Source organism: Leptidea sinapis, chromosome 6 (assembly GCF_905404315.1).
Source record: "Leptidea sinapis chromosome 6, ilLepSina1.1, whole genome shotgun sequence".
Classification (NCBI taxonomy): Eukaryota; Metazoa; Arthropoda; class Insecta; order Lepidoptera; family Pieridae; genus Leptidea; species Leptidea sinapis.
This window is the reverse complement of record NC_066270.1, coordinates 9,584,343-9,596,402: the sequence shown is the minus strand read 5'-3', so window position 1 is coordinate 9,596,402 and position 12,060 is coordinate 9,584,343. Positions and strand designations below refer to the sequence as shown.

The 12,060-nt window shown below is 48.7% G+C and overlaps 1 protein-coding gene across 2 annotated transcripts in view; it reads left to right on the top strand.

Annotated features, from left to right (window-relative positions):
• LOC126964960 (cell division cycle and apoptosis regulator protein 1-like) overlaps positions 1-12,060 on the top strand; it is a 29,711-nt gene extending 17,651 nt beyond the window's left edge. For both annotated transcript variants that reach the window (XM_050808316.1, XM_050808317.1), the window contains 4 exons: positions 326-443; positions 3,055-3,290; positions 11,161-11,276; positions 11,846-12,060. In XM_050808316.1, the coding sequence (XP_050664273.1) occupies positions 326-443; positions 3,055-3,290; positions 11,161-11,276; positions 11,846-12,017 (642 nt within the window). In that variant the 3' untranslated portion in view covers positions 12,018-12,060. The remainder of the gene's footprint in view (positions 1-325; positions 444-3,054; positions 3,291-11,160; positions 11,277-11,845) is intronic.

Sequence of the window (12,060 nt, the reverse complement as noted above, 5' to 3'; positions counted from 1 at the left end):
GGAAACAGAGGAGCGTTGCTGGTCTTTTAGGGAGGAGTGCACACGACACGTGTACATGTCGCATCTTCCTTGAAACAACGTGCGATGAACACTGCTGGCAGACTACCTCACAGTACGCTGTTCGATAGAACAAATTATTACCTTCCCACCTACCAAATCAATAGAAAATTAAAAAAAAAAACAATAACCATGAACAATGACTAACAACCATCTTGCAGTACTTTTATAAATTTTTAACATCTTTTTTGAAACCTCAAATATAAATAAATATGGGAATTATAGCTAGTATATACCTATATAATTTTATATTATATCTGTTCTATAGATTGCGAACTTGGAGGCGACAATAGCAGCCGGCAACAGAAACTTATTGCCGTTATTTAAAAGAGAAGGAGACAGCAATGACGACGAGCCTTCGTCTACTAAAGACATCTCTGAAACAGGTAATGTTCGTTACAGCTCTCTCTCCATGTCCTGTTATCGTTTTAAATCAGCGAATCATATTTGCTACATCAATTATGGACCATCCCTGTTTATTTTGTTTTATTCATAAATACCGATATTTTCGTAAACAACTGGACTAGGGGTTGGCACTGGAGCACTGGGAGAATCGGACACCCGTGTGACGAAACTTTATCAAAAAGAGAAAACCTATTTATTTTTTGTTAATTTAATTTTTTATTCAATTTCAAAATTTGTTCTATCTAAAGAAATCTACTCTAATCAGCAAGGCTGTAAATGAATAGTTTATACTTTATGTATACCGGTTTTTCTTTAATGAATACTAGTATTGCACATTTAGTTATTTTTTTTATTACCGGGTAAATATTAATCAATGTATTAATTTCATTTAAAATTTTCCGAATTTTATGTATAATAAGATATTTTAATTAAATTTAAAGATTTACATTTAAAATACATAAGAAACAATGAGACAGAGGCCTTAAACATTTGTAATGAGTATTTTACTTCAGCTGGTCAAAACCTTGCAAATACAATACTTGGTCAAAAAAATGAAACCGAAGAATCGCTTGCAGCCAAGGTCAAAATTAACTCATCAGCACTAAGCTCAATATTTATAGCGCCTACAGATAAGCATGAAGTTCTCGGTCTCATTCAGAAATTAGACCCTTATAGCTCCCCAGGTCTTGATTACCTGAATAATAATGTTCTAAAGTCAATTGGTCCTGCAATTGCTGAAACGCTAGCGGCGATTTTTAATCAAAGCATTGAAAGTGGTACATTCCCTAAGGCATGGAAAGTCGCGGCAGTCGTACCGATCCATAAAGGTCAATCAAAGATGGAACCCAGTTATTACAGGCCGATATCACTATTAGGGTCTGTCTCAAAACTATTAGAGCGCATTGTGAACAAAAGCTTCGTCGCTTAGCTTGAATCTAACTCCCTTATAGCGAATCGGCAGTTTGGATTTAGAAGGGGCGAGTCAACAGAAGATGCAGTGACTCTTCTCACAGAAGTTGTTGCCGCCCATTTAGACGAAGGAAGGGCCTGTGTAGGAGTTTTCCTAGATTTATCGAAAGCCTTTGATACAGTTTCAATTCTACTGCGAAAACTCGAAGCATACGGGTTCCGAGGAATTATACTGGATAGAAGAAAATGTGTTAAAATTGGTGATAAACTTAGTGACCTGAGACCAATATCCTTCGGCGTACCACAGGGCAGCATTTTAGGTCCTACCCTGTTTTAATTATATATTAATGACATAATGTTTATCCCATTACAAAATGCTGAGATCCTGTGTTACGCTGATGACACAGCTATTGTTTTTCACGGACTCTCTTGGGATACCGTTTACGAATATGTCGAGCAAGGTATGTCACTGGTATCATACTGGCTGAAACAAAATATTCTAACTTTAAATTCTTCTAAGAGTAGATTTCAATGCAATTTATAAGACTTCTGCTTCATCACCAAGCCAACAGCAAAATCTTAAAATTCACAGTACAAACTGTTCAAGACGTCCAGCTCAAAAGTGCACTTGTGACCACATTAAAAGAGTTAATGCAATGAGATATCTTGGAATAGTCGTAGACGAAACATTAAGTATCAGAGATCACGTTGCTGCTTTCTCAACTCGTTTACGAAAATTGGTATACACCATTAAATTGCTTCGAGAGTCCGCTGAGCTTTCATTATCAAAAGCATCTATTTAGCTCTCGGACAACTAATCATAAATTACTGCATTCTAGCCTGGGGAGGTACAAATTCCACCAACCTCATAAAATTGGAAAGAGCGCAAAGAGCTGTGTTAAAAGAAGCTTTGAGGAAACCGATTAGATACACAACGAATGATTTGTACAGCGACGCTTAGGTACTCAGCGTTCGAAAGCTGTACCTGATAAGAGTGGCGATGCATGTCCACAAAACAGCTGAACTCAAAGAATACAACACATTGCTTAAAAACCGAGTTTACAAATTGCCTGTTACTACTGTCAAAACTGCATTTGCATGTCACTTTCCAACCTTTTTGTACCCCCGGATTTATAATAAACTAGTCCAGCTATGTAAATTTAAAACACTCCATCTTCAAGGCTAAAGAGCTTCTATCAAAATATTTAATACAACTATCCTATATGGAAACTGAAAATCTTCTTAAGGTACAATCCTAAAAAATACACACAACACATATACACACATTTTCACCTACATATACACACAATTAATACTTCTATAGTTATTACCGTTTTATTTCTTTATATGATTAGTAAAATTTGAGTAATCAGCTTGTCACTAGCCGCTTGTATATCTTTATTTTCTGTTAATTCTACTATTTCCCCCACGAGACAGGCAACGCCTAGTGTGGGGGTCATTTGTATATGAAAAGTGCGAAATAAATGTTTTGTATTTTGTATTTTTTTGTATTTGTAAACACAAAACAAATGCAAGAATGTACATTAATATTATTTAACATCAAGCCCTCACTCAGGTTTATCTATGTATCCAAGTGAAGTTGTAACTGTAAGGCCCTTAAACAACACATACACCAACACCTGCAAAAGAAAGTTCTCTATAATGTGTGTATTGTTGTCGCAGGCGTGGTGATGTACAAGTCGCGCGTGGTGGACGTGGGCGCGCTGGTGACGTCAGCGGCTCGCTGGCAGGCCGAGCGCACGCGGCTGGAGGCGGCGCTCGAACACGCGCGGGGCCAGCTGCGGACCGCACGCGCCGCCGCCGCCAGCACGCAGCAGGCCGAGCGTGGCGCGCAGGCGCAGCTCGCGGAGCTGGCCGCCAGCCTGGCCGCCGCGCGCAGCCGCATCACCTCGCTCACGGTACTACACTCACACACACACGGCCGCAGGCGCAGCTCGCGGAGCTGGCCGCCAGCCTGGCCGCCGCGCGCAGCCGCATCACCTCGCTCACGGTACTACACTCACACACACACGGCCGCAGGCCCAGCTCGCGGAGCTGGCCGCCAGCCTGGCCGCCGCGCGCAGCCGCATCACCTCGCTCACGGTACTACACTCACACACACACGGCCGCAGGCGCAGCTCGCGGAGCTGGCCGCCAGCCTGGCCGCCGCGCGCAGCCGCATCACCTCGCTCACGGTACTACACTCACACACACACGGCCGCAGGCGCAGCTCGCGGAGCTGGCCGCCGCGCGCAGCCGCATCACCTCGCTCACGGTACTACACTCACACACACACGGCCGCAGGCGCAGCTCGCGGAGCTGGCCGCCGCGCGCAGCCGCATCACCTCGCTCACGGTACTACACTCACACACACACGGCCGCAGGCGCAGCTCGCGGAGCTGGCCGCCAGCCTGGCCGCCGCGCGCAGCCGCATCACCTCGCTCACGGTACTACACTCACACACACACGGCCGCAGGCGCAGCTCGCGGAGCTGGCCGCCAGCCTGGCCGCCGCGCGCAGCCGCATCACCTCGCTCACGGTACTACACTCACACACACACGGCCGCAGGCGCAGCTCGCGGAGCTGGCCGCCAGCCTGGCCGCCGCGCGCAGCCGCATCACCTCGCTCACGGTACTACACTCACACACACACGGCCGCAGGCGCAGCTCGCGGAGCTGGCCGCCAGCCTGGCCGCCGCGCGCAGCCGCATCACCTCGCTGACGGTACTACACTGACACACACACGGCCGCAGGCGCAGCTCGCGGAGCTGGCCGCCAGCCTGGCCGCCGCGCGCAGCCGCATCACCTCGCTCACGGTACTACACTGACACACACACGGCCGCAGGCGCAGCTCGCGGAGCTGGCCGCCAGCCTGGCCGCCGCGCGCAGCCGCATCACCTCGCTCACGGTACTACACTCACACACACACGGCCGCAGGCGCAGCTCGCGGAGCTGGCCGCCAGCCTGGCCGCCGCGCGCAGCCGCATCACCTCGCTCACGGTACTACACTCACACACACACGGCCGCAGGCGCAGCTCGCGGAGCTGGCCGCCAGCCTGGCCGCCGCGCGCAGCCGCATCACCTCGCTCACGGTACTACACTCACACACACACGGCCGCAGGCGCAGCTCGCGGAGCTGGCCGCCAGCCTGGCCGCCGCGCGCAGCCGCATCACCTCGCTCACGGTACTACACTCACACACACACGGCCGCAGGCGCAGCTCGCGGAGCTGGCCGCCAGCCTGGCCGCCGCGCGCAGCCGCATCACCTCGCTCACGGTACTACACTCACACACACACGGCCGCAGGCGCAGCTCGCGGAGCTGGCCGCCAGCCTGGCCGCCGCGCGCAGCCGCATCACCTCGCTCACGGTACTACACTCACACACACACGGCCGCAGGCGCAGCTCGCGGAGCTGGCCGCCAGCCTGGCCGCCGCGCGCAGCCGCATCACCTCGCTCACGGTACTACACTCACACACACATGGCCGCAGGCGCAGCTCGCGGAGCTGGCCGCCAGCCTGGCCGCCGCGCGCAGCCGCATCACCTCGCTCACGGTACTACACTCACACACACACGGCCGCAGGCGCAGCTCGCGGAGCTGGCCGCCAGCCTGGCCGCCGCGCGCAGCCGCATCACCTCGCTCACGGTACTACACTCACACCCACACGGCCGCAGGCGCAGCTCGCGGAGCTGGCCGCCAGCCTGGCCGCCGCGCGCAGCCGCATCACCTCGCTCACGGTACTACACTCACACACACACGGCCGCAGGCGCAGCTCGCGGAGCTGGACGCCAGCCTGGCCGCCGCGCGCAGCCGCATCACCTCGCTCACGGTACTACACTCACACACACACGGCCGCAGGCGCAGCTCGCGGAGCTGGCCGCCAGCCTGGCCGCCGCGCGCAGCCGCATCACCTCGCTCACGGTACTACACTCACACACACACGGCCGCAGGCGCAGCTCGCGGAGCTGGCCGCCAGCCTGGCCGCCGCGCGCAGCCGCATCACCTCGCTCACGGTACTACACTCACACACACACGGCCGCAGGCGCAGCTCGCGGAGCTGGCCGCCAGCCTGGCCGCCGCGCGCAGCCGCATCACCTCGCTCCCGGTACTACACTCACACACACACGGCCGCAGGCGCAGCTCGCGGAGCTGGCCGCCAGCCTGGCCGCCGCGCGCAGCCGCATCACCTCGCTCACGGTACTACACTCACACACACACAGCCGCAGGCGCAGCTCGCGGAGCTGGCCGCCGCGCGCAGCCGCATCACCTCGCTCACGGTACTACACTCACACACACACAGCCGCAGGCGCAGCTCGCGGAGCTGGCCGCCAGCCTGGCCGCCGCGCGCAGCCGCATCACCTCGCTCACGGTACTACACTCACACACACACGGCCGCAGGCGCAGCTCGCGGAGCTGGCCGCCAGCCTGGCCGCCGCGCGCAGCCGCATCACCTCGCTCACGGTACTACACTCACACACACACGGCCGCAGGCGCAGCTCGCGGAGCTGGCCGCCAGCCTGGCCGCCGCGCGCAGCCGCATCACCTCGCTCACGGTACTACACTCACACACACACGGCCGCAGGCGCAGCTCGCGGAGCTGGCCGCCAGCCTGGCCGCCGCGCGCAGCCGCATCACCTCGCTCACGGTACTACACTCACACACACACGGCCGCAGGCGCAGCTCGCGGAGCTGGACGCCAGCCTGGCCGCCGCGCGCAGCCGCATCACCTCGCTCACGGTACTACACTCACACACACACGGCCGCAGGCGCAGCTCGCGGAGCTGGCCGCCAGCCTGGCCGCCGCGCGCAGCCGCATCACCTCGCTCACGGTACTACACTCACACACACACGGCCGCAGGCGCAGCTCGCGGAGCTGGCCGCCAGCCTGGCCGCCGCGCGCAGCCGCATCACCTCGCTCACGGTACTACACTCACACACACACGGCCGCAGGCGCAGCTCGCGGAGCTGGCCGCCAGCCTGGCCGCCGCGCGCAGCCGCATCACCTCGCTCACGGTACTACACTCACACACACACAGCCGCAGGCGCAGCTCGCGGAGCTGGCCGCCGCGCGCAGCCGCATCACCTCGCTCACGGTACTACACTCACACACACACAGCCGCAGGCGCAGCTCGCGGAGCTGGCCGCCAGCCTGGCCGCCGCGCGCAGCCGCATCACCTCGCTCACGGTACTACACTCACACACACACGGCCGCAGGCGCAGCTCGCGGAGCTGGCCGCCAGCCTGGCCGCCGCGCGCAGCCGCATCACCTCGCTCACGGTACTACACTCACACACACACGGCCGCAGGCGCAGCTCGCGGAGCTGGCCGCCAGCCTGGCCGCCGCGCGCAGCCGCATCACCTCGCTCACGGTACTACACTCACACACACACAGCCGCAGGCGCAGCTCGCGGAGCTGGCCGCCAGCCTGGCCGCCGCGCGCAGCCGCATCACCTCGCTCACGGTACTACACTCACACACACACGGCCGCAGGCGCAGCTCGCGGAGCTGGCCGCCAGCCTGGCCGCCGCGCGCAGCCGCATCACCTCGCTCACGGTACTACACTCACACACACACAGCCGCAGGCGCAGCTCGCGGAGCTGGCCGCCAGCCTGGCCGCCGCGCGCAGCCGCATCACCTCGCTCACGGTACTACACTCACACACACACGGCCGCAGGCGCAGCTCGCGGAGCTGGCCGCCAGCCTGGCCGCCGCGCGCAGCCGCATCACCTCGCTCACGGTACTACACTCACACACACACGGCCGCAGGCGCAGCTCGCGGAGCTGGCCGCCGCGCGCAGCCGCATCACCTCGCTCACGGTACTACACTCACACACACACACACGGCCGCAGGCGCAGCTCGCGGAGCTGGCCGCCAGCCTGGCCGCCGCGCGCAGCCGCATCACCTCGCTCACGGTACTACACTCACACACACACAAACGGCCGCCAGCACGCAGCAGTCCGCATTACGGTAACACACAGACACACACAAACTCGTAATTTTCACACACTAATAGGCACGCATTATTGTCAAACGTGCTATCTATATTTTGTTGTATTTATTTTTTGGCTGAGTAGGTAACTTCTTCACGTGTCCATTACTGAAAGTCAGTAGTCAGTTTGTTAAACGTCTCCTTGTCTATCGGAATAATTCTTGGACTGTCTTGATGCCACTTCACTCCCTTATTTTTCTGAGCCAAGACTTCTTTCTTCTTCCAACATCTCTTTTACCAACAGTTTGTCCCATCATAATAGTTTACAGCAGGCGTTACTGAGGTATGAGATCTTATGCTGTTTGATGGTTCTCAGTAACTCGATATTCTGCATTCGGACCTCTGCGTTAGCTACTTTAGTCGTCCAACTTATGCGGACAACCTGCGACTTGTCCATATCTCGAAGGCTTCAATCTTTTTACATAAGTCTTCCACTAAGGTCTATGACTCACAGCCGTAAAAAACAACGGGTCCCACGAGTCTAGACGGAGTCTTTCAGATTAAATACAAAAAAACAAATGTCCTCTCACAGAATACGATGTTCAAGAAGCTAGAAGAAGATGTCATACTATAATAAATAGTTGTTACGTTATAATTATAAAAACAGTATAAAATATTTAATTTGCAAAAATAACATGAAAGTACAACAAATCTCTTTTCAAAATTTCTTTAAACCCAAATTCAATAGAAAAAGCCTTGAAAAAACTAGACGATAGAAAAGGCGCTGGTCCTGATAAGATACCGGCTAATTTCATTAAAAACTGCACTTCATCTCTGTCCTAACCCCTATATCTTATATATAATCGATCCCTGGCCACTGGGATATTTCCTGAAAAATGGAAGTCTGCTAATGTTGAGCCAATTCCGAAAAGCGGACAAGCGGATGATATAATGAACTACAGGCCAATTTATATATTGTCCATTTTTGGTAAGGTTTTCAATCTTTGATATGTCCTTATCTTTCTTTTCATTTGAAATCTATTTTAGTCCCTCAACAGCATGGTTTCCGCAATAAAATGTCTATCATAACAAATTTAACTGAATTTGCTACTCAAGTAATCGATAATATAGACAAGGGACACCAAGTGGACGCTATATATATGGATGTTAGTAAAGCTTTCGATCGGGTCAACCACTCAATTTTAATAACTAAACTACATAACGCTGGCATTTAAGGAACTTTACTGTCCTGGCTCTCGTCGTTTTTGTCGTACAGACAACTACAAGTAGTGGTTTGCGGGAATCAATCAGATCCATTCATGGCTCCATCTGGAGTCCCTCAGGGATCCCATCTAGGTCCTATATTATTTTTAGTATTTATTAACGACTTGTGTAACCATATAAAATCTTCAAATTTTGCGTTATTTGCTGACGACTTAAAGATTTTTAAATCTATCCAAAATCCGTTAGACTCGATTTCCCTTCAAAATTACTTAAACAGTATTTCCCAATGGTCTATTTAAAATAAATTGCCCCTTAATGTTAAAAAATGTCAGCAAATAAAATTTACAAAGAAACGAATACCGCTTAATACTTCATATTCTTTAAATAATCTTTTGTTAGATGAAGTGGATAACATCAGAGACCTTGGAATTATTTTAGACAAGAAATTATCCTTCAATACACACATAGATGTAACAATCAATAAATGTTACAAATTATTAAGCTTTGTTTGGCGTAATTGCAAAACGTTTAAATCATGTTTAGCTCTTAAAATGGTTTATTTTTCTCTAATTCGTAGCTTATTAGAATACGGCTTCACCTTTTGGAATCCATTCTATAAGGATCCTATCAAAAGAATCGAAAGAATCCAGAAACACTTTCTTTTTTTGTTGTCAGTACATGAAAAAAAAAACGGTTCGTGTTAACCTCTTATAACGATAAATTAAATTTCTTTAATATAACGTCACAAGAAAATCGTCGCTGGGTGAATGATCAAATGTTTCTATACAAAATTTTAAATCACAAATTAGACTGTCCCAATATCCTAGCCAAAATTAAATTTTCAGTGCCACGCGAAAGTGCACGTTTCACAAATTTCAAACCATTTATTGGAAATTTTATAGAACTGAACTCGGTGCTGATAGTGTTTTAGAAAGGATTTGCCGGGAGCATAATAATCTTTTCAAAACTACTCGTGTTGACATCCACTCCTCCTCCCCTCAGCATTACAAAAAAATATTGCAGCAATTTATCAGTGCAGAAACCACACTAACTTATGCTTTGTTTTGATTTTTATATCCAAAAATACATTTTTAGTTTTTTTTCACTTGTTCACTTCTACACCATAATAGTACAATACAATATTTTTTCATTGTAAACTTGTAACCCCGCACTTGTGCAACTCAAAAATACGTGCTGGTTTGCATGTAATTGGATTTACACCATAATTTATACTTATTTTGTTATTTTTATAAGTTAGTAATAGTGTATAATCTGTTGGTGAACTTAAAATAAATAAATAAAATAGACGCCTGTAAAAAACTTTTCTCGTCTTCATAAAAGATGCGCGAGCAATTTCTATGCGGACTCGGATGTCCGTTTTGCCTTTCAACTCTCTCAGGATGTTAAGTCAGATATATATATATATATAGGACTATAGGATAAATGCTTTTAACCCTACTCTTTCACTGCACTCGTTTACTCCATTCACAATTTTTTTGTAGATCTTGCTGTGTGAACGCTATTAGGACAGTATTGTCAGCATACCGTAGATTATTAATAACTTGTCCATTGACGACGACACAGGTCAATCCAATTTGATAATTTTGTGGGTGTGTTTAGTACGTGAATATTAATGTAAATCATTCAGGGAAAATAAAAACAGTATTTTATCACAAATCACTATAATACAGATTTTACAATTATAACTTTTAACTTTCAAATATACTCTTTACAATATACAAAGACATTATATACGCTTCGCCACCCCTATCGTCTACTCGCCTCACACTTACCACCGCTACACTAGCGCCACCTCTCAGACACCCGCTGCTCACTTCACTTGACTCGCTGCATTAACTTATTTTCTCAAAATTGAGAACCTCCTGCCACCAGATGGCAGTCACTGCAGTGGTGACGGGAGACACCCTCGTGATTCAACCAGCAGCCACTTCGGGCTCCTTCAATGTAACGTCACACACACATCACAACAATCATCGTCATAACACAAAACCTTATCATATACACCTAAACGTAACTCAAGAATCACTCTGCCTAGGAATTTGTAATTATTTATTCAATGGCGAACTGGCAGGCAGGCAGACACAGCGGGCAACTTTGTTTTATAATATGGCAGTTACCAGTGGGACGCTCCTTTGCACAGGATGTCGGCAAGATTATGGGTACCATAACGGCGCCTATTTCTGCCGTAAAGCAGTAATGTGTAAGCATTACTGTGTTTCGGTTTGAAGAGCGCCGTAGCTAGTGATATTACTGGGCAAATGAGACTTAACATCTTGTCGTAATTATGTCTCAAGATGACGAGCGCAGTTGTAGTGCCGCTCATTTTTGGGGTTTTTCAAAAAATCCTGAGCGGCACTGCATTCTAATGGGCAGGGCGTATCAATTACCATCAGCTGAACGTCCTGCTCGCCTTGTCCCTTATTTTCATAAAAAAATGTAGTGATATTTTGCTGAATTTGTTACATTTAAGACATTTTTTTTTCAAATGTCCTAAATGTGTAACAATATTTTGAAGGGTCAACTGTTTTCTCTGTTCACTGTTTTACTTTATTAAAAAATAAAATATATATAATAATACAATATAAACGTGAGATCATTTTATTTAATTGTCTACAGGCCAGCTCAAAGATATTCCATTCGGCGCTGAAGAGTATCAAGAATAAAGTGGACGCAGTCGTCAACATTAAATATGAAGATGACGATGTAGTTGAAGTGGTCAACGGACCCGCCAAGTGAGTGATACACATTGATTGTAATCAAATCAAAGTCACTTTATTCATGTAGGTCACGGAAATAACTACACGGAAGTAAATGTAATTTATATAAATAAAAGTTATTGAGTACAGTAGCTGTATCATCCACACACCGTAAACAAATAAAGGCATTTTGCGAGAATTTTATAAGCGGTTATATTAAAAAAATGTTATCATTTTTAAGAATCTGTAGCCACCACAAGTAGCGCCCGTTCACGAGCATAACGCATGAGACAGCCATCGCCTCTCTCGACCATATTTTAGGTAAGGGCCGACCCGTCCCATGTCACCGCCACAAGCACCTTTAAGCGAGTATGACGAAGCCTGTCACGAGAACTCAACCAAACAACAAAGAAGAATCTTAATCTACATATTATGCCATACTTACCAAATACCTCTACTTAGAATTTGACAATTCTGCTTAAATTTGTAATTAATATAATTATTAATATTATATTTTTATTTATATGAACTTGTAACTGGAGCCTTTTCTAGCTTAAAATGTACTTTTATGTGTGTGTATCGAAAGTATAAATTGTTGTTGACAGGGAAGAGAAAGAGAAAAAAACAGAAGCTGCACCAGAAAGTGACCCAAGTGACATTAAACAAGAAACAGCCGCTAGCGATGAAACTAAAAGCAAACCTGCTGAAGAACCGCTCGATACAAAGGAAGTAGACATTACTACCGCAGAAAATATGGACCTAGATGATAAAGAGTAAATGATTAAATAATGTCTTACAATTAATAAAATACCGCTTAACA